This window comes from Cuculus canorus, chromosome 1 (assembly GCF_017976375.1).
Source record: "Cuculus canorus isolate bCucCan1 chromosome 1, bCucCan1.pri, whole genome shotgun sequence".
NCBI lineage: Eukaryota > Metazoa > Chordata > Aves > Cuculiformes > Cuculidae > Cuculus > Cuculus canorus.
In genome coordinates, this window is record NC_071401.1 from 187,032,277 (window position 1) to 187,052,756 (window position 20,480).

At 44.3% G+C, this 20,480-nt stretch overlaps 1 protein-coding gene across 1 annotated transcript; it reads right to left on the reverse strand.

Moving 5' to 3' along the window:
- Positions 1-1,211: 1,211 nt before the first annotated feature.
- Positions 1,212-15,465, reverse strand: SELENOO (selenoprotein O). Its single transcript, XM_054086550.1, has 9 exons — positions 15,019-15,465; positions 12,522-12,725; positions 11,174-11,354; positions 8,289-8,419; positions 7,604-7,884; positions 7,112-7,262; positions 4,773-4,958; positions 2,862-3,018; positions 1,212-2,209 (listed from the first exon to the last, which is right to left on the reverse strand). Exons 1-9 carry the CDS (start codon positions 15,444-15,446, stop codon positions 2,015-2,017), a joined length of 1,914 nt encoding a protein of 637 aa, XP_053942525.1. The 5' UTR covers positions 15,447-15,465; the 3' UTR covers positions 1,212-2,014.
- Between the last annotated feature and the right edge of the window lie 5,015 nt (positions 15,466-20,480).

Here is a 20,480-nt window from a genome sequence, read left to right on the forward strand (position 1 = left end):
TGACCTCCTGCTTCTCATTCCTTAGCATTGGAATGGAGCTAAACACTACTTGTGCCCCAGAGGCCTCCAACGTTCTCTAGGTAGAGTCCTAAAGTCTCTCTTGATGGCTCTCAGCTTTCTGTGCTGTAAATCATCATTGCCTATTTGAAATACTACTAGAGGGTAGTAATCTGTCTCTTTCACCAAGGAAGGTAGTTTTCTAGTAACATCCTTCACTGATGCCCCTTCACTGTCAGCAGCAGACCTCCCTGTGGAGTGGGTCTGGTCTGCAGATGGGTCCCTCCGTTCCTTTTAGAAAGGAATCCCCTAAGATGATCACTCTCCACTTCTTATTTACTGAGGATGTTTTTATGGTCTTCGGAGGATGGCACAGCCTAGGGAATGTTTCCAGGCTGTGGGAGCCATCTTCTTCATCCTTAGGGATGGTTTCCACCTGCAGCGCTTCATATTTATTCCTCAAGGGGATCTGGGGGGGTTGTCGTCTGGGTGGGGGGAGCAGGTTTCCTGCACCAGGCAGGAACTTGCTGCCATTCCTCATCTCTTGTTCCCCCAGCCTTACAGTTTGCAGGTGGGAGCTGCTGAGCCACTAGCTCCAGCAGCCTGCTAAGTTTGTGAGAGGGACGCTGCTCCAGTGATCTATCTCCCTCTCACATTCCCTGATGGTCCTTAGTCTATTCACCTCCTCCCTCAGCTCTGCCACCATGCGAAGTAGTTCCCCCATGCGAGCACAGCTTCCACAAGTGAAGCCAATACCAGAGGCGTGAGCTGGTGGGGGAGGGGGGCACTGCCTGCAGCCCACGGTCTGGGTAGCTGCATGGACCCACTGAGGCTCTGTCTGGGTGGCAACATCTATCCTGCTCGCTGCAGCATTTGGAACGGTTTTAATCTTCTGCCGAGTTGCCACCATGGTCCATGGTCCTTTATGGCTGGCCTCCAGCCCCTCCCTGCACCCTCCCTGCTTGCCCAAACTGCCACTCAAACTGCTCTGTTACACTAACGTGCCACACTCCTCTTCGCCGTGCTCCCAAGGGACAAATAGGTCAAATAGCAACTGTCTGTGTGCAGATTTTCAAAGACCACGGAAGCAGAAGGCCAAAATTGGATTGGAAGAATCCCACTGACCAGTGTGCACAGACAGGTACCCCACCTGCACACCTCCCATACAAGGATGCTCTGTTAAAGTACACAAACAAATAGACAAGGAACCTCCATTTGAGTTCTGGGGTAGTTTAAGGTTTGTGCTACTTTGGCTAACTGACCTTGTGCCAGTCAGCTGGCTTACAAAATGTACCCATGGTTTTAGTAAATATTTACACATTGTATGAAAACATACTAAACTTGAATAAACTTTTCCATCCTGATTTTCAAGTGCAAAGATATATATTATCTCCCTTAATTCTGCTCTTACTGTATTAAAAAAAAGCAACAGCACATTCAATTGCTCCCCCTAAACCCCAGCCTGCAAAAATTCACTAAAAATAGATAAATATGAATCTGAAGGTTCACAAGAAATGAACTTAATTAAATGAAACATAGCTCAGAACAAGCAACACTGAATCTATTCCTCCATTAAAGAGGACCAAAAGTCCCTGCACAGAGAAAGCAGTAAATAAATGTTGGAAGTACTATTATAGTTAAGACATCAGACAAAAACAGATCAGATTCCTGACTTGCTATTTTTGTCTTCACATAACAACAGCTCCACTTGGATGTTCAAAATTCAGCCTCCTTCAATATGTACTATTGCTTTCTACTTGTAATGTAGTATGAATAAAGGAAAGACTTTCAGTCTCAAAACACTTAAACTACTGATGAGTACGGACTGTTGATTGTCACTGGCTTGTTCAGTGATCCATGATGCTTCAAATTAAGCATAGCTGAAGACTGTTGCAGACGCATCCAAATGTAGTGTTGCTTCAATAACTTAATAGCACTTTGATGTTTGCCTTGCTGAATTCTTCACTGCTGAACGAGGATCAGTCTTCAGTTTACAGCAAAAAATAAAACAAGGCAGTTAGGAAGATCATGTAACAGAGAGCTCTGAAGCCCACAGTGGAGGTTTACTGCAATACGGTAGTCTGCTTCTGGTCTCTTGAACGCAAGCAGCTGCCGTAGCAGTTGCTCCCTCCTCTTCTGCATCTTCCTTTACCTCTCTGAAGTCTTCTGCTTCTTGGAATGGGTTCTCCAAGAGTTTCAGTACATTTCTTACCTAGAAAGAAAACATAGCACCGTTATGAGAATTTAAAAACAAAGGCAAAAGGATATGGAGAAGAACCTCACACCAAATAATGGTCGAGTAAGCTGTAGTTAACACCCAAACTCGAAGCAAGCCAAATATTAAATAAATGAATATGTATCAAATAGACTGAAAAGTGCAAAATCGTAACTGGCTGACTTTGTATCTATACAGAACTGAAGCTCTATTATCTTGTAACACAAGTCTTAAACATAAGTTCTTATGTAATTGCTCAAAATAAATGAATATTCTCATTTTCTGCATGTTACTATCCACACGATGAACCTCACAGGGAGAGGACTTTTGAAAAATAACACACAGCAAGGAGCAAGTATAAATTCATCCTCAACTGCCTCCCACAGTAAACGCTATTCAGAAGACAGTCAAAGCAAGGGTAAGTGTCTTGTCCTGGGATCAGCAAGTTCACATGCAGATTTTCAGTTCCTTTGTTCTGCAGTCATTAAAATCACAGCTTCCTCAAAAATAATACTGACCTGAACAGCAAATTCCCGGTCTCCTAACTGCCTGATACCAGAATGAATCTCACCTAGCGTAATGTCAGTCATCAAGGGCACCACTACAAATCGATACAAACCCACAGATATGTTAAGTAGTGACATCATACCTCTGAGTAATCCCCATTTTCAGCTGCTTCTATGGCATTCTGGGCGATATAATTTCTCAAGATATATTTTGGATTGTTTGAATTCATGACTTTCACACGATCAGTATTCCAGGTATCAGCATTACTAAGACTTTCTACTTCTTTTTGCAAACGGACTCTGAAATTAAGCAAGTGAAAGCAACTTGTTTGGTTCAAGATCCACATGTAAAAGTTGACTCATTTTGAAACTAAGGCCTGTCTTAGTTTGCAGTTCTTAATAAACATGACATCATCTATAATTTGGGGACAAATGGCCAGAAAGCTGCCTGTCAGAAAAGGACTTCGGGGTGCTCAGGTTGACAGCCAGCTGAATACAAGCTGGCAGTGTGCCCAGGTGGCCAAGTTGGCCAACAGCATCATGGCTTTTATCAGAAACGGTGTGGCCAGAAAGACTAAAGAAGTGATTGTTCCCATGCACCCGGCACTGGTGAGACCACATCTCAAACACTGCATTCAGTTTTAGGCCCCTCAGTACAAAAAGAACGCTGAGGTGCTGAAGTGTGTCCAGAGGACAATGAAGCTGGTCAAGGGTATGGAGCACAAGTCTTACGAGGAGTGGTTGAGGGAACTGGGGCTGTTTAAGTCCGGAGAAAAGGAGGCTGAGGCACTCTACAGATACCTGAAAGGAGGTTGTAGCAAGGCCGGTGTTGGTCTCTTCTTCTAAGTAGCAAGCAATAGGACAAAAGGAAATGGGCCTCAAGTTGCACCGGGGGTAGTTTAAACTGGATATTAGGAAATATTACTTCACTGAAAGGGTTGTCAAGAATTGAAACAGGCCGCCCAGGGAATGGGAGGAGCTATTTAAAAGATACGTAGATGTGGTACTTATGGACATGGTTTAGTTGTGGACTTGGCCATGTTAGGTTTATAGTTGTACTCTATCATAATCTTATGGTCTTTGCCAGCCTAAATAATTCTATGATTCTGTGATAATCCTCTCAGTTTATAAAAATCCAGGACAACAACAGATTAGAAAATACCACTTCATTTAAAAGAAGCATTACAGACTATCAGCAGGTCCTAACGAGGCTTGAGGAAGTGACACCTTGCATATTCTCTGAAAAGTCAGATTAAAACACATCCCAGCCCCATAGGCACAGTCTGTTCGGCATTGCTCTGCAAGAACGTTTAGAACTGAGCTTCAGTATTTCTGTGCTTGTTTATCGGTTAAAGCTTTTGATGTTTTGATAAAAGCAAAGGGATACAATACAGCTGAGGCAGTTTGATCTATTCATTAGCAGAATACTGGCTGTAACTCTCAGCTCCTTTGGAGAACAAGACCATAGGTATCCCAGTGAGGAAAGGAGTCCTGACCTTTCCCATGCAGCAGAAATAAGTAGTGCTCTACTACGGGCTTTTCTTTATAGCAAATCCCCTGTTTATGTTCAGCTTAGGACTTTAAGTTATGTCTGTTAGAACAGTTTGGACATTTGCTTTCTGGCCATAACTTCTTTTATAGTCATTCTTTGATTAAGAATAATCCTACTTTCTATATTAATACATAGATCCTTCTTTCAGAAAAAAAAATTAGAAGGATAAAATACTTAGAGATCAGTCAACTATAGTTACTGACCACTTAACAGCTCACAACTGAAATCAGCCTCTGCTAGAATCAATCTCAACTTCCTGAAGCACTTTTAATACTAGACTTGATGCAAGGTGACTTCTATATCCCTGCCCCTCCCCAGAATCTAGTAAACAAAATCCACAGATACCCTCCAACTTTCATAGTGAATGCATATAATGACCTTGGAGTAGATAATATTTTAAGTCACATGGCCCTCACATCCCTCGCAACACTTTGAGACAGGCACATTGCTCTCAAATAAAATGCAGAACAAATACACTGCTCAGAATACTGAGACACCTTACCTGTATTTCTCCAGCCATTCTTTCCAGTGTCTTTTATTTCTGCTCAGTAAATCATCTGCTGTTAATTGCTGCAGTTTAGAGAACTGCTCAATGCGTTCTAATTCTTTATTTATGTTAGCTTTTGTTCCAATTAATGCAAACAGCTGAGGATTAGACTGAGCCAACATCAGCATCATTGACAGTTGTCTGGGAACAAGAGAAACAAACGCATTAGACATTGAAGTTGAACTGCCTGTCAAGTACCATCTTTCTGCAACCATAAAGTATATACGAAAACACCTGCAATAACCTATGATTTCACTAGAAAGGCTAAATAACAGTACTTTATCATTAACAGAGCACATTTATAATAAATTATACTAATTTTACTGTTCGTTCTCCCTTCTTCAGTGTTTAATTCACATTTCTGTGGTACATGAAGTGCAGACAGTAGATTTTCAGAATTACCAGTTGAGTTCAGATGTGCAGTTCTCATCAAAATGCCCGTGGAGCTTTGAGAGGAATTTGGAATAAGGATTTTGATCTTACTTAGGTACCAAGATAATGCAGAATCCATAGGGTAGGGAGTTTTAAAATTTCTTTTCCTCACCTTAATACTGTAACAGCATGCAGAATAAGGATCTAACGCCTACTAATTTTACTAGTGCTAAGAAAAACAAATTAAATGGGGAAGATACCTCAGTTAAATCATATGAGACAGTAAAACAACAGGCTTAGTTTATTTTTTTAATTTAACCAGTCTAAATCACAGAATGAGAACTGCTTTGTGACAATAACTTCCTAAAAATATCCAGGTTGTTTTCCTGCAAGTTTGACTATGGTTGTCTGGTGCTGTACAATAACAGCTTCACCTTATTTTTCACACATTGCTAGCCAACTTTTATTTTTCCTGGATTAATAACTGCACTACAGCAGAAAGTGAAATTAAAAAAAAAAGGAAAAACGTTAAGTGGCAGCATATCAAAAACCAGTAAGTATTTTTATTTCCTTCTGTGAATGCATTTATAAGCAAAAGAGAAAACCTTGGCATCAAAACAGACAACTCATTATTTCATATTATAGTTCCCTACTTGTAATAAGCAGGGAGAAGCTAAGTGCTTTGATTTTTGAGTTTATATAAACTCAACAGTACTATCCAAATCTGACGTGCCCAGCTCTACAATATCCAAGTGCTGCGATAAAAATCAATTACATACTTACTCACTTTGACACAGCATTATGGCCCTCCAAAGTTTTACATCCATAGAATGATGATTTATAGCTACTTTTCACACTCCTCTAAGGCTGAAAATGGGTGTTTTTTTTAAAAAATATTGTCTCATCTGTCACACAAGCTATCTCCATAATGCATGATATCTGTTTGTAATTTCACAGTAGCTAAAATCTGGGACTTAACTAAATAAGCAGTATGTACCACCTTAATTTAGTTCCCTTTCATTTTAGTGTATCACTGCTAATATTTATATAATCAGTAATATCTCCAAAATTATAAATGACTACAGCCAATCATCTTGGCATAAGCTGCAAACTTGTATGAAGAAGTTTCACACCAGCCCATCTTTTTAACTCCCTGCAAGTTAACTGTTAACTCCCTGCAAGCTAACAACACATAGAAAAACCTGAAGAATTTGGTAGGTTTATCATCTTCATGAACATTTATTAATTGGGGGTAAAGGGTGGCAGTTACACAACACCCTGCCCAAAATATCCTCACTTTAATTTCCTCCCATCTGGGAAGATGCTAGAAAACAAAACGACACATTCGCAGGTCACACTCATTCCCTGGTTCCACTAATGCAAAAAGTAAAAAACTGCCGCAATCACCATTATAAGCAGCTGTTGAACAAAACCTTATCATTTTTCCATGCTCAGAGCAGCTGGGCTGCAGAACATAACCTATCAAATGGGACATGGATGGCACCACACAGTTTTCAGAACCTGAAGTGTGCCTTTAGGTTACAGTTAGCCCAGGACACGGTGATTATTTGCTGACGGTACACTGGCAGAACACAGCAAATCCATTTCTTCCATAAAATATATCTGTATCACTTCACCGTCTGGCACTCTCATTGCAGTATTCAGCAAAGACAGCAGAGAAAAGAAAAAGGCCAAATAAAAGCTCAAAAAACTTTAGCCCAAGAACCAACTGCCACAATTCACTGCTGAGCATTCACCAGCCACAAAATACACAAGAATTTGCACTGCTGTAGATCATGATGCATCCACTTATGAGTGAAATTTCCAAATTTAGTCAATTATTACACAGTGTTCAGAGTTCATTATGATCATGATGCAACTAAAAGCATGAGCCAAAAGCATTTAAGTAAAGAAGGTATTACCTTGGATCCATCTGTGGTTTGAAAGCAACTTTCAGTTCTTCCAAAGAAGCACACTGACTTGTAAGTTTTTCTAAGTAGTCTTCCAGTCTTGAAGGATCAAAGTCAACTGAGAATGAACTCAGCAAGTAGAAAATATTTGTGAAATCTCCACCTGCAAAAGTAAACTCTGAGTAATGCAACTAATAAATAAACAGGAAAACAGGTCCCATATTTTCCTTCTATCTCCAGGCTCTCAAAGCAACACAGCTTGTCTTTCTGAACATGTAAATAAACTGCTCTCTCAGTGAGGGTGCAAATATGAGACATGAGAGCCCTCTATCAAGGGAATAACTGCCTAGAATGCACAAGAAGGTACCTATTTTTCAGCCTTTTGTTCTCTCCTGGCTTCCACGAGGCTGCTTTCTTGCAAGGTCAAGATAAAAATTATGTTTTGGGTTGACTCTAAGATACCGATGGGCTATTAAATAATAACTCATTGTGTTCCTCACCAACCTGAGAGATGCATAGTTTCAAGGAGTTCAGACACCAGCTTACTATCTTCTTCTAATTCCAGCTGAATTAGGCCTAGTTTCTTCCTCATCTTCTGCAAATAATGTTTCTCAAATTCTGCATCATATTCCTCTTCCACGATGAGTTCACTTATTTCCAAGGGCAGCTCTGGAACTAGAGCTTCAGCAAGCTTCCCCAGGTTCCACTTGCAAATCTCTGGCTGCTTGTTGTAAGCATAGCGCCCTGTATTATCAGAAGCATTGCAAATGTGCTCAGGGTCATACCTACAAATGAAGACATAATTAGCATTCTTCTAGTTATCTGGACACCAATACCATGAGAAGCATTACTGGTATTATGTTAGTCTCCTCTAAGAAACTAAAAAAATAAAAAAGGGAACTCTCTTTACATTTTTTTCTCAGTCATATTATTAGATATTTTCCTGTCCTCTCAAACATTAAGAAACCCAACCCCCCCCCGAGCATGAGCAGTCTAACAGAGATGTTGTGAACACAGTTAAAAAGAAGTTGAAAAGAAGAATTACAGGACAACTAGTACTAAATCTATTTCACAAGAAATACAGTTCATAAATTTACTTTAGGCTTAAAATATTAAAGCAATAAGAACATAAGGATTGTTCCATACAGCAAATGTACACAAATATTTCAAATAACGATGCCACACTGACCTGTCCATAAATCCAAAAGGGCCATAGTCAATGGTGAGTCCAACTATACTCATATTATCTGTATTCAGCACACCATGGCAAAATCCAACGCACTGCCATTCAGCTACCAGTCTCGCTGTCCGTTTTGTTATCTAAAAGAGATTTTTTTTCCTTTTTCAAAACAATATATTTAAATACATTTATGTATTTCCAAGCATCTTCTAGTCTGTACTGATCTTTCTACAGCTCTGATGGAGTCTTAAGAATATCTTAAGGATACCATTCTTTTGCTTACTACTAATTTTAGACCCTTTACCTACAGGCAGCAGGAAACAGAAGCAAAAGCTATGAAAAAAATTAACTCTATGCAACAAAGCCCCATGTAAAATTAGTCTTTTGGTTTTCGTGGTATGTAGGAGTGATTTACAGGAAGGTAAGGAGTTTATACAAAAAAAAAAATAACCTGCTAAGGAGTTCGAGCACTGATAAGAACTTCCCTCAATTTGCTGAGAGTGGAAAAAAGCTACAAGATTAAGTAAAAATATTCCAAGAATGATAATTATATTTAAATGCAGTTCTTCACTGCACGCATCAAGAGTTTTTCAGTTGCATAGCTCAGAGTTACTGTTGTGAATCCTTAACTGTAATCATTGCATGTGTCTCATTCTTCAAAGAGTATATTTTAACATAGTTCTAGTCATTTAATTCAATTAACTCACCTGTCATTTGCAACTGGATATGCCCTACGAAATCTAAAATTCAGGAAGCTAGCCCAGCTTTTAAATAAACCTGAGTATTTCTAAATACTTTACTGAACTATTGTAAACAAAAACTGCAGGTAGTCGTTAGCCAAAACTTTTAAATCAAACTATCTTCACAGCTAAAATCAGTCATCTTCCTAAATAGCTATAACCATACAGAAATTTAAAGCAACCGTCCATTGCAGATGCAGTGTAAGTGAATTTCTTTATGGTTTAAAACCCGAGCTAGTTAACAGAGGAGAAGGCGCTCCAAGTAGCTACATATGTCCAAAACTGATAACTGGCATGCCATAAACCAGTACAGAAGGCACACCCTGCACGATGGCTCTGTGCCAGGAGGAGGGTAAAACTCAAAAATAAAAAAATCCAGGCCACTAGGGTTGAGATGAAAGCACAGCAGCAGTAAGGCAATACACGACTACTAGATAGCTTTGTATGAATGCATCACACACTGCCAGTGCTTCGGTAAAAAAATAAATCCTGCTAATGAGAACACCTGGAAGCAATTAATGCTTGGGCATCACTCAAAGGTGGGTATGTTAATTAGAGAGAGGTGGCTTTGCACTCACTTTGACCTTTATTCTTTTTTGATCACATTTTTCTACTGCTAGCTACACCAGAAAATGAGTATGGTGTATACATAAATAAGAGCACTATCTCAAGGACATGCTCATGTAAATTTAAACAACAAATACAAATTATTTGAGAAGCACAGATAACGGTGTTTGCTTTCTAGACAGTGTTGTCAAATGCAATCACTTGTACTTTTTTACTTCATTTCTTCAACAGTGCAAAAAGAAAAATAAAAGGCGTTAGAATGGAGCCACCAGCACTTCCCCACTACTGAAAAAGATAGACGTTTGTGAAACTAGGGAAACAACACAAACTCAAACCCCACAAAATTTAGTGTCAGATCTTAAGCCTGTCTTTTGACACCTTGTTGGTCTGTTATGAAGATGCATCATGTTGCAGCGATTCCCTCAGTCCCTACCACATCATTTCAGATTTCAAAGCACCACAAGTGCTTTTACACAGACTAATTAAATGTATTAGACTGTGGTATTTTTTAATTATTCTGTTTGCAGGCTAGGTAAAATACTCTTATTTGGGTTGAAACATTATTTGAACTTCAGGTGATCCAAACTGAAACCTTTATTACAGTTCTCCAGTCATCTCAAACTGGCTTCTCCTGCAAGGGTAGTATTACTAGGTACTAATCACTAAAACACAAAAGAGAAGCATCTTATTCCCTGTCCCCAAATTCCTTCTTTGCTCACAAAGACAAAGGAACATAGCAATAGAAATCTAATGTCAAGAATAGTGATACAGTATCAATTACGAGGAAAAAGGTATATGAGATAATGTTTAGACACCAATTAACTTAGCCATATTTTACTTCAAAGAAAAATATAGCAGTTCTATCCTTACTAATGTTATAGCCCCAATTTGTATTACGGATCTATCTCCCAGTAATTGTTATGGTTTAAATTTATACAGTAATTGAAAACAGGTTCAAAACGGGTCTCTGAGAACCCACCCAGCCTCTCTGCTGGGGCACTGCAGAATGACTTGTTACTACACTGCATCTAAGACACATTTAATCTCACTTATCTTATCATTGCCAAAGTTGAAGGTTTTGCAACTTCCTCAGAAAAGCCCCTACAACGCTTGACTGCCTTTAAACATTTCAGTTTTAAAGTCTGATGTTGAAGTGATTTACAGTCAACATTCCTGTTTGTAATTTGGAAATGGAAAGACAGGAAAGGACTCAGTGTTGTCAGTATTTTATAAGATGATGCTTTGTAAGGTATGTCTCTGTATTGTCAACTTGTCATCAGACAGTCTGGGCCAGAATTCCCCCTTGCAGCCTGAAACCTTCTCAGCAAACAGAAGTAAGTCTTGGGAAGCTCGCCCAGAGCAGAGAAATCATTATTTACTACTGAAAAGGTTAAACTGCTTTTGCTGGTTGGCTCAATACTGCTTTCATCGATAAGCAGTTCTATTAAGACTGTTTTTCCCAAAGAGAAGAACAGTTCAGGCAATCGGATGACACAATGTTTTAACTGACCCCAGTCACCCCTGCTCACAGATGAAGTTCAAACGATGACTGCTTTGGATTTATAAAAAGAATCTAATCCTTCTTACCTCTTTGAAAAAAGCAGCATTCCTCTGGATAGTGTTGTCTGAATAAGCCTCTTGGATTTCTGGATAGAAAGTGCCAATCACATAATCAAGCATCCGTATTCGAATATCATTTCGGTTAACACTGGGACCTTTGCGTCCTGTGTACTCATCAGGAGGTTTAAAAATTTCAAAAGAACCAAATCTGTTTTAAAATAATAAAACCAGGTTTTAGCAATATCTGATACTATTAACTTAATTTAGTGTTACACATAGTAAAAACATTTACTGTTGTTGCAATAACACTACTTCATCTCTTCAGTTTAACACCCATCCTTCAAGATAAAAGACCCGCAAGGTTTCTACGCTGAACCTAGTGAGACTCAGTGACTCAATGCAAGGAAGCACATACACCCACGCGTAACTAAAGTGACAGACCAAGAAACCCAGCCAATATCGAAGACCAGCTCATTGAAGTTTCTTACAACCACTTCTACAGAAAAGACCTTATCCTGAGTAAATATACAGGAATAGAACTTACTTAAAATACTAGAATCACAGAATGGTTTGGGTTGAAAAGGACCTTAAGCATCATCCAGTTCCAACTCCTCTGTCATGGACAGACACATCTTCGTCTAGATCAGGTTGCTCAAAGCCTCATCCAACCTGGCCTTGAACATTTACAGGGATGGGGCATCCACAGCACTTCTGGGCAACCTGTTCTGGTGCCTCACCATCCGCAAGGTGAAAAAATTCTTCCTTATATCTAATCTAAGCCCACTCTCTTCTAGTTTAAAGCCATTACCTATCATTACTACACTACACATCAAGAATGTAAGATAGACTTTTTTCCCATATATACATGCACGCATACATATACCTGCACGTATGCCTCACCTTCCTCTAATATTCTGTTACCCAACAGGAAGTTAACTGCAATGCAGCTTCTTGAAACACCTAATGTTCATGTTGGAGCAGGAATATCAACTTCTCAGGCAGGGAAAGTGCACCCAAGACTTTGACAAGTACTACATTAAAATAGCCTTGGAATTAAGGGTAAAGCTAGAATCCACCATGACTACCAACACCAAAAAAGTACGTGTATTCTGTGCCAGCATAAACATGAAAAATCTCCTCTGAGGCCCACAGAACACATTCTTAGCGTTTATCTGTCTGCGTGCAAAAACACCAGCTCATCCCATCTGCTGGACAAGGAGAACAGCTTCCTACAGCCTGGCAAAAGAGTTGCAAGTTTTCAGAACAAGAAATATGCAAATGGTGCTGTTATGGAAATACACTTTAAACGGTATTTTAACAGACTGCTGTGCTTGGTTTTAAAAGAACACAAAACATCAATAAAATAGGCTTCTACCTTAGAAACGTAGAAGCTATTCTCAGAACAACTGTACATTTTTCACTTTTTGGATTCCCATCATAAAATATATCACGGATGACTGTTGAGTCGGATGTCACACATGTTCCAGCCCTCGTTGTTGGTATTCCTAGATGAAACATAGCCTCACTGCACAGGAACTCCCGTATGCTCGACCGCAGGACTTTCCGACCATCAGCTTGTCTGCAACAAGAAGACATGGCCAGACATTAAGTTTTCAGGCTATAAAGGCAGGAAATCCTCTCTCCCCTTTAGCAGCTGAGAAATAAAAGCCTAGGAATGACACACTCTGTCCACAGCTACACAAGGTAGTGGCAGATCTAAGAACGAAAGCCAGACCTTCAAAATTCTGTTAACAGCTCAGTTAGACACAAAACACGTTTGCAAAGAAGACCACATCTAGCAGAAGAAAATAAACCTTCCCGTTACACGTATCCCTCTCATCATTAACTCTATTGCTTTTATTGACACAATAACATCTTCCAGAATATTAAAAAATTTTGGAGAAGTATCATTATGTCATTACATAGTAAGTCACTGGTCTCCTCTCACTAAAATGGCTACTGTTAAGCCTCCTGAAAAATAATATTATTTTGGATCTTTCTGTGTAAGTAATCTAGAAAGGAGGTGCTAAATATGGGCACACATGGCAATGACATTAAAAAACTCTAAACATACAGCAAATAGCAAACTAGCTTATCTAATAGATATCAAGTAAACAGAACAGGTGCAGGTGACGCTTAGCCCACCTCCCGAGATCTTCAGAAGACACAGGCAAGCAGGAGAGCTGCCCAGAGCAGACCTACAAAACTTCCACCACATCTGGGACCTTCTCTGCGACGTCCTTAACCTTTGCAGACCTAAAAGTGGCCCCCTCAGGGTACCACATGTATGAAACTAAGGTGTTACCGAGCCTGTCCACAGCTGCAACAAAAAAATATAGGAAATGCAAGTGGGGAAACCACCTGAAATTGTTAAGGGAGAGCAGACTAAACTGACTAACAAAGGGATTTGGTCAGTATGCCATTCTGGGGTGCTTTCCCACCACTCCCTCCCTCAGCCAGGACAGATGGAGGAAAAGCACTGCTGGCAGCAGGCAGACAGACCAGCAGCACAAACCAAACACCTGCATTTTAAACACCATTTGTGCAGGCCATAGGACAACCCAGCAGCAAGCAGTGGGGTGCCTACTGCATGCTTCATTCATGGTCCATGTTCTGAGAGGGGAAAACCTCAGAGGAGAATAAGCTGGGACAGAAGCTATGTACCAACTGAAGAAGACACAATTAAGGTCTTATTTTTGTAGAATCATAGAATATTTTGGGTTGGAAGGGACCTTAAAGATCATCCAGTTCCAACCCCCCTGCAATGGGCAGGGACATCCCACTAGATCAGGCTGCCCCAAGGCCCCATACAACCCAGCCTTGAACACCTCCAGGGATGGGACATCCACAGTTTCCCTGGGCAACCTGTTCCAGTGCCTCACCACTCTCAAGGTGAAGAAATTCTTCCTTATATCTAGCCTAAATCTGCACCTCTGCAGTTTATACCCATTGCCCCAAGTCCTATCACTATTTGCCTTTGTAAACAGTCCCTCCCAGCTTTCCTGTAGCCCCTTCAGGTACTGGAAGGTGCAGAGGAAAGTTTTGCCACTTTATGGTTTGGCATTTAAGCATTGCACTTGCTGCAGCAAGGACAGGGAAAAAACCCAGGGGTTTAAGAGATGACCTCTGCTTTCTGGAAGGATCCTCAGCACAAACGCAGCTGCAGAAGCACCTCAGCACTGCCGTCACCTGTCGGGACAGCCCACCCTGTCCCTACAGGGCAAACTCCGGGTGCTTAGGAGTCACAGAACGCCTTGCGTTGGAAGAGATCCACAAGAATCAGGAGTCCAAGGACAATCCCAACATTCACACTGTGTGTCCAAGCGCATTATCCAAATGCTTCTTTGCCAGGTTAGGTGCCAAGGCCGCATCCCTGGGGAGCTGTTACAGTGCTCCCACCCTCTGGGCGAAGCTCTCCAACCCAATTCCTGCACCCTCCCACCGTTTCTTTGGGTCCCATTGCCAGAAACTGCCTCCTCCTCCTCCCTCGGGAGGAAACAGTGCCCAACGATCATAGAATCATAGACCAGTTTTGGTTGGAAGGGACCTTAAAGATTATCTAATTCCAACCCACCTGCAATGGGCAGGGGCACCTCCCACTAGATCAGGCTGCCCAAGGCCCCGTCCAACCTGGCCTTGAACACCTCCCGGGATGGGGCAGCCACGACTTCCCTCCACAACCTGTTCCAGCGTCCCACCACCCTCATGGTGAGGAAATTCTTCCTTATATCAAGCCTAAATCCACCCCTCTCCAGTTTATAACCGTTTCCCCATGTCCTATCACCACAAGCCCTTATGAACAGTCCATCTCACGATCACTTTTCCAACCTAGAGATCCTCTGCCCGCGAGGAGCCCCGCCCCGGGGCCTCACCGGGAGAAGGGGGTGACGCCAGCGCCCTTAAGCTGGATCTCCCAACGCCGCCCGCCCGCGCCCAGCACCTCGCCCAGGTAGAGCGCGGCGCCGTCGCCCAGCTGTCCCGCGAAGCTGCCGAACTGGTGCCCGCAGTAGCAGTGCGCGGCCGGCTCGGACCCCTCCAGCAGCCGGTTCCCGCTGAAGTACAGCTCGGCCTCGGCCTCCTCGGCATCCCCGCGGGGCTCGGGCAGCCCCAGCAGCGCCAGCGCGGGCAGCGACATGGCGACGAGGCGCGGGCGGCGCAGCGGGGCGGGCCGCGCGCGGCAGAAGCAGGCGCCGGGCACGGGCCGCGGGCCGCCGCCCTCCTCCGCCGCCTCCACCGGCAGCGCGCGCAGCGCCAGGTTGTCGAAGCGCAGCGCGCCCAGCCAGCGCGCGCCCGCCGCCATCGCCGCGGCCAGTCGGGAGGGGCGGGGAGCAGCCCATGGGGGCCGGGCAACGGGGGGCGGGACCGGCGTCAGTCACGGGCGAGAGCGGGGTACAGAGTGCGTTTGCCGTTTACGTGCAGTTGTGAAAATGGAAGTGCCGGCAAACAAACTCTCTAAGGTCCCTTTTGGAGTTCTAGAAAGCGAGCATGCTTTACCGGGTCTGGGCAACGTGAGGGAGGGATCCGTGGCAAGTGGTGTCCTTCAGGGCTCAGTACTGGGACCAGTGCTGTTTAATATTTTCATCAGTGATATAGACAGTGACACTGAGTGCACTCTCAGCAAGTTTGCAGATAACACCAAGCTAAGTGGTGCAGTCACCACACCAGAAGGACTGGATGTCATCCAGAAGGACCTGGACAGGCTGGAGAAGTGGGCCTGTAAGAACCACATGAGGTTCAACAAGGCCAAGTGTAAGGTCCTACACCTGGGTCGGGGCAATCCCTGATTTCAGTACACGATGGGGGATGATGTGATTGAGAGCAGCCTTGTGGAGAAGGGCTTGGGAGTACTGGTTGATGAGAAGCTCAACATGAGCTGACAATGTGCGCTTTCAGCCCAGAAGGCCAGCCGTATCCTGGGCTGCATCAAAAGAAGCGTGGCCAGCAGGTCCAATTCTGGAATCCTCAACATAAGTAGGAAATGGAGCTGTTGGAACAGGTCCAGAGGAAGGCTACAAAGATGATCAGAGGGCTGGAGCACCTCTCATACAAGGACAGGCTGAGAGAGTTGGCGTTGTTGAGCCTGGAGAAGAGAAGGCTCCGAGGAGACCTTATAGCGACCTTCCAGTACCCGAAGGGGCTACAAGAAAGCCGGGGAAGAATTTTTTACAGGGCATGGGGTAATGGGTATAAACTGGAGAGGGGCAGATTTATACTAGACATTAGGAAGAATTTCTTCACTATGAGAGTGGTGAGGCACTGGAACAGGTTGCCAGGGGAAGCTGTGGCTGCCCCATCCCTGGAGGTATTCAAGGCCAGGTTGGACCGGGCCTTGGGCAGCCTGATCTAGTAGGAGGTGCCCCTGCCCATGGCAGGGGGGTTGGAACTGGATGATCTTTAAGGTCCCTTCCAACCCAAACTATTATATGATTCTATGACTACAAAAGAGATGTCTGTTCAGCACAGATCATACTTCACACAAGATGTTATCTCCAAGGAGTGAACAGTGTCTGGAAAAGAAACGTTTGAAAGAAAACGTGCTATCAGAGGGACATTCTGTCTAACTTTAAAAAAAAATACAGTTACTTAGATGAAACTTCACTTTATCTTGAATCAAAACAATTCCACCTTTTGTAACAGTAACTACTTGTACCGGCGGGGCTGTGGGCAGGTGGGAGGGAGGTGGGTGGGGGGACCCCGCTCTGGGAGCCGGGCCGGGGGGGGGGGGGGGGGGGGGGCGGGCTATAAGAGGAGTCCCCGCGGCGGGGCGGGATCAGCCCGGCTGGAGGCATCTTGGAGAAGGCAGCGGAGGCGCGGAGCGGGGCGGTGGTCCGGTAGTCCGGTGCGGACGAGCCGCTCGGCTCGGAGGGGGAGAGCCCCTTGCGGGGGGAGGCACGCGTGGGGCTGCCGAGCTGGTTGGCATTAGTATGTCCTGGCTAACGAGGGGTGGGAAATCGAAGGAGAAAGAGGAGCCGGAAATCCCCTCGAGCCAGGAGAGGGGTGCGCTGGTACAAGCCATGCTGGAGCACGGCGGGGACCCGTGGGACAGTAAGATCGTTGGGCAGGAGCCCACCCTGAAAGCTGCTGAAAGGCACTGGCTGAATTACGTGTCGGTCTATCATCCCAAGGGGGAGAAAAAATGCTCAGCTCTGCAGTGGCTGCTGTTCCATCTGGCCCGGGTCCTGCAGGCAACGGTGGAGGAGAAGGAGCAGTGTATCCAGAACCTCCAAACCAACCTGCAGGTGGCTCGCAACGAGGTCCTGGCGCTGCGATGTGACAGCTCGCTGCTGAGCCAGCAGGCAGAGCAGCTCCGCAAGCTGAGGGAAGAGCTGCGGGCTGAGGCTGCCGAGAACGGGCAACTGAGGAGGAAGGTGCAGCGCCTGGGCACCCTGCTGTCCCTCGGAAAGGGTTTGGATCGGAGGAAGGTGGCGGCTCTCAGTAAGGCAGACCTGGACCCCCAGGTGTGGGATGGGGATGGCTGGAGTTTGGAGCTGCAGGAAAAGTCATCGGTCCCAGGGGTGGTTGCTGTGGGTTCTGGGAAAGCGAAGGCAGTGGAGGCAGATAGAGGCCAGGGAGCGGGGCATGCATCCAGGAAAGCAAAGGTTTGGAGGAAGCAGAAGGAGGGGTGGCCCGTGTGGGTTAACCGAATTTGGACCTTGGAGCAGTGCACTCCCTTCACACATGAGGTGGCAAAGCAGGTGGTGACCACCATTGGGCTGCCCTGGCCCAAGGTAGGGGCGATTATCAGAGCCCTGCCCACAGATGAGGTGCTGGGAGGGGAGATCTTGAGGCTAGTGATCAGAAATTTGGGAGAGTATGAGCCTCTGAAAGATAACATGGAGGGGTCACCTTGGAGAGATGTCCAGGAGGCATCAGCCTACCTGTGTGGGAATGTCTTACTCCGGATATTAAAGCAAAGGGAGAAACCAGTGACCTCTGACTTTGACATCTATGGGGTAAACGTGGAGCAGGGTGATGTGGGGGTTCTGGCTTGCCGTGCTCCTGAGTTGCACAAGGGATTTTTCATCAGCCTGGGGTCTACTTTAATTGGCCGCCCCCTCGGTGAATGCATGGCTGCTTTGGAGAACATGGGGACTCTGGTGGGGTCCAAGGCAAAAGGGATGGCAAAGAAAGATGGGACAGGAGCAAAGAGGAGGAAATACATTCCTAGAGGGACAATTTGGAGATATTTAATAAACCAGGGAGTCAATGAAGGAGAGCTAGATAGTCAGCCCACAGGAGTTTTGCTTGCCAAAATGAAGAAAATCTTTAAGGAAAAGGGGATGAAACAAGAGGAGATTTGGGAAAAACTGAAACAGATGACTCTATCAGCTTCTCCCCCTGTCCCAAAGAGAAAATCATACCCACCCTTGGGCGACACTAAAGATTAGGAGACCCAGCTCCTAGTGTCAGTGGGATTGACTTCCACCACACTGACCTGATATGCAGGGGGAAGGGGTTGCGTGGAATTATGTCTGTTGAACAGGGGGTGGGAATTTGATTGCTATGGGATCAGAGACCACACTATGAGTTTATCGGGGTCCTCCACTCCCAGCTACATATGTCCAGATATTGGGAGTGGGAAGGGGAAAAGAAACACCCCAGTTGTAGGTACGGGAAGATAAACTGGATGGGTAGATAGTGCTGGTAAAAGTGTGGGCACACATTTTAGGAATGAATTTACTGTCTCAATTCAAGGTAGTTCTGTCCAAGGGAAATCTGTAATGAAGCAATCACAGGAATTATTCCCAAGTCAGTGAAGTACTGGTCTAAAAGTAAAACAGAGCAGGAGTGGTTAAATGAAGAGTATAAGATGGTTCCAGCTGGAGACCAGTCTTCGTGTCCCAGTACCCATATGGTACTGAAGCACTGAATTGTGGGAAGGAGGGTTAGGGTGTGCAGCGAAGGCTTAGTAGATTCAGGTTTTAAATCCCTATGTTTATGATTTCTGTGGAAGTCTAAGTGTGTGGAGTATGTGGCTGGTGGAAACCCCTTGCAGTGAATTTTAAATCCACACTGGGTTATGCCTTTGACCCCTGGGAATGGGCACCACTTGAGCAGTGGCAAACTGGTTAAGTGGGCCCCTTCAAGAGTTTAAAGGATGCTTTGTATAGATTTGTATGTGTTGCGATTGACAGAACAACAAGATTGGTAGAGGCAGTGGTACCTGCGAGGCTATTGCTACACCACAGTTTGGTGTCTATGTGAAGTATTGAATGGATGTGGCTGTCCAATCTCAACTGATGCAGATAAAGGAAACCATTTGGCAGATGCAGCAGTCCAGAAGTTCCTGGGAGGAGTAGGGAGTGCACCAGTTAACTCACGTTTCCTACTGTCCATACTCCTCAAGGGCAGTGGAGAGAGCTAATAGGCCCATCAAGGTGGGATGGAAGTTAATTTGTCAAAGAAAGGGGACTGAACTGGGACAGAGCACTTCTATTTGTGTGCTAGGCCATGGGAGTAAAGAGCTTGCTGGGTACCACTGCAGCTTTTGCATCCGTTCTGTGTCCCTGCCCCACAGATGAGCATCCAGTAAACAGCTGTGTGCCTCTGATGCTGATCTGATCCTGGTGCAGGGTTTGGTCAGCAGAGAGCATGGGCTTATGCTGCCCTCTCGAGCTGCACGGCTCAGGAGCAGCATGCTGCTAAAAAACAATATGAAAATCAACACCCACTAGGAAATGTGGTCCTATTCACAGATCACGTATGAGGGGGATGGCCTAGAGAAAATTTAGGGGTGATTGTGCCTCATGGGTTGGGAAACACAGAACTAATTTGCAACAAAGAAGGGGAGGGGGGGGGTCTATGAGTAGATGGGGCCCATTGCCCGGAAGTCAAAGAGAATGTTTTAACTAAACTGTAAGAAAGATTGATTTTCAGGATCAAATGTAGCTGTGGGATCAGTAATTGGTGTGGACCACAGAGAGCCTCAATGACAACAGTCTTCTTCGAGGTGCTCATCATTGTGTTAAGACAGCATCAGGAATATTGTGAAAGCATTGTAGGTCCTGTTCAGTGTGTTCTGCTGGCTTCCAGGTGTAGCAGTGGTAGATACTCAAAAGCTGTCTGGAGACAATTCTGGGCAACCGGCTCTGGGTGACCCTGCTTGAGCAGGGGTTTGGACCAGATGATCTCAAGAGGACTTGTCCAACCTCAACTACTCTGTGATTCATTCTATGAAAATGGAAGCAGTTTGAATCTTTTACAAGATAAATCGGTAACAAACTTCAGGCAGTTGTTTGGTGCAACAGCAATAACTGCCTGGCATAACCAAATGCAGCACATGACAAAAAACAACTGCCAAGTTAAAAAAACCAAACCAACAAACTTTAAGGGA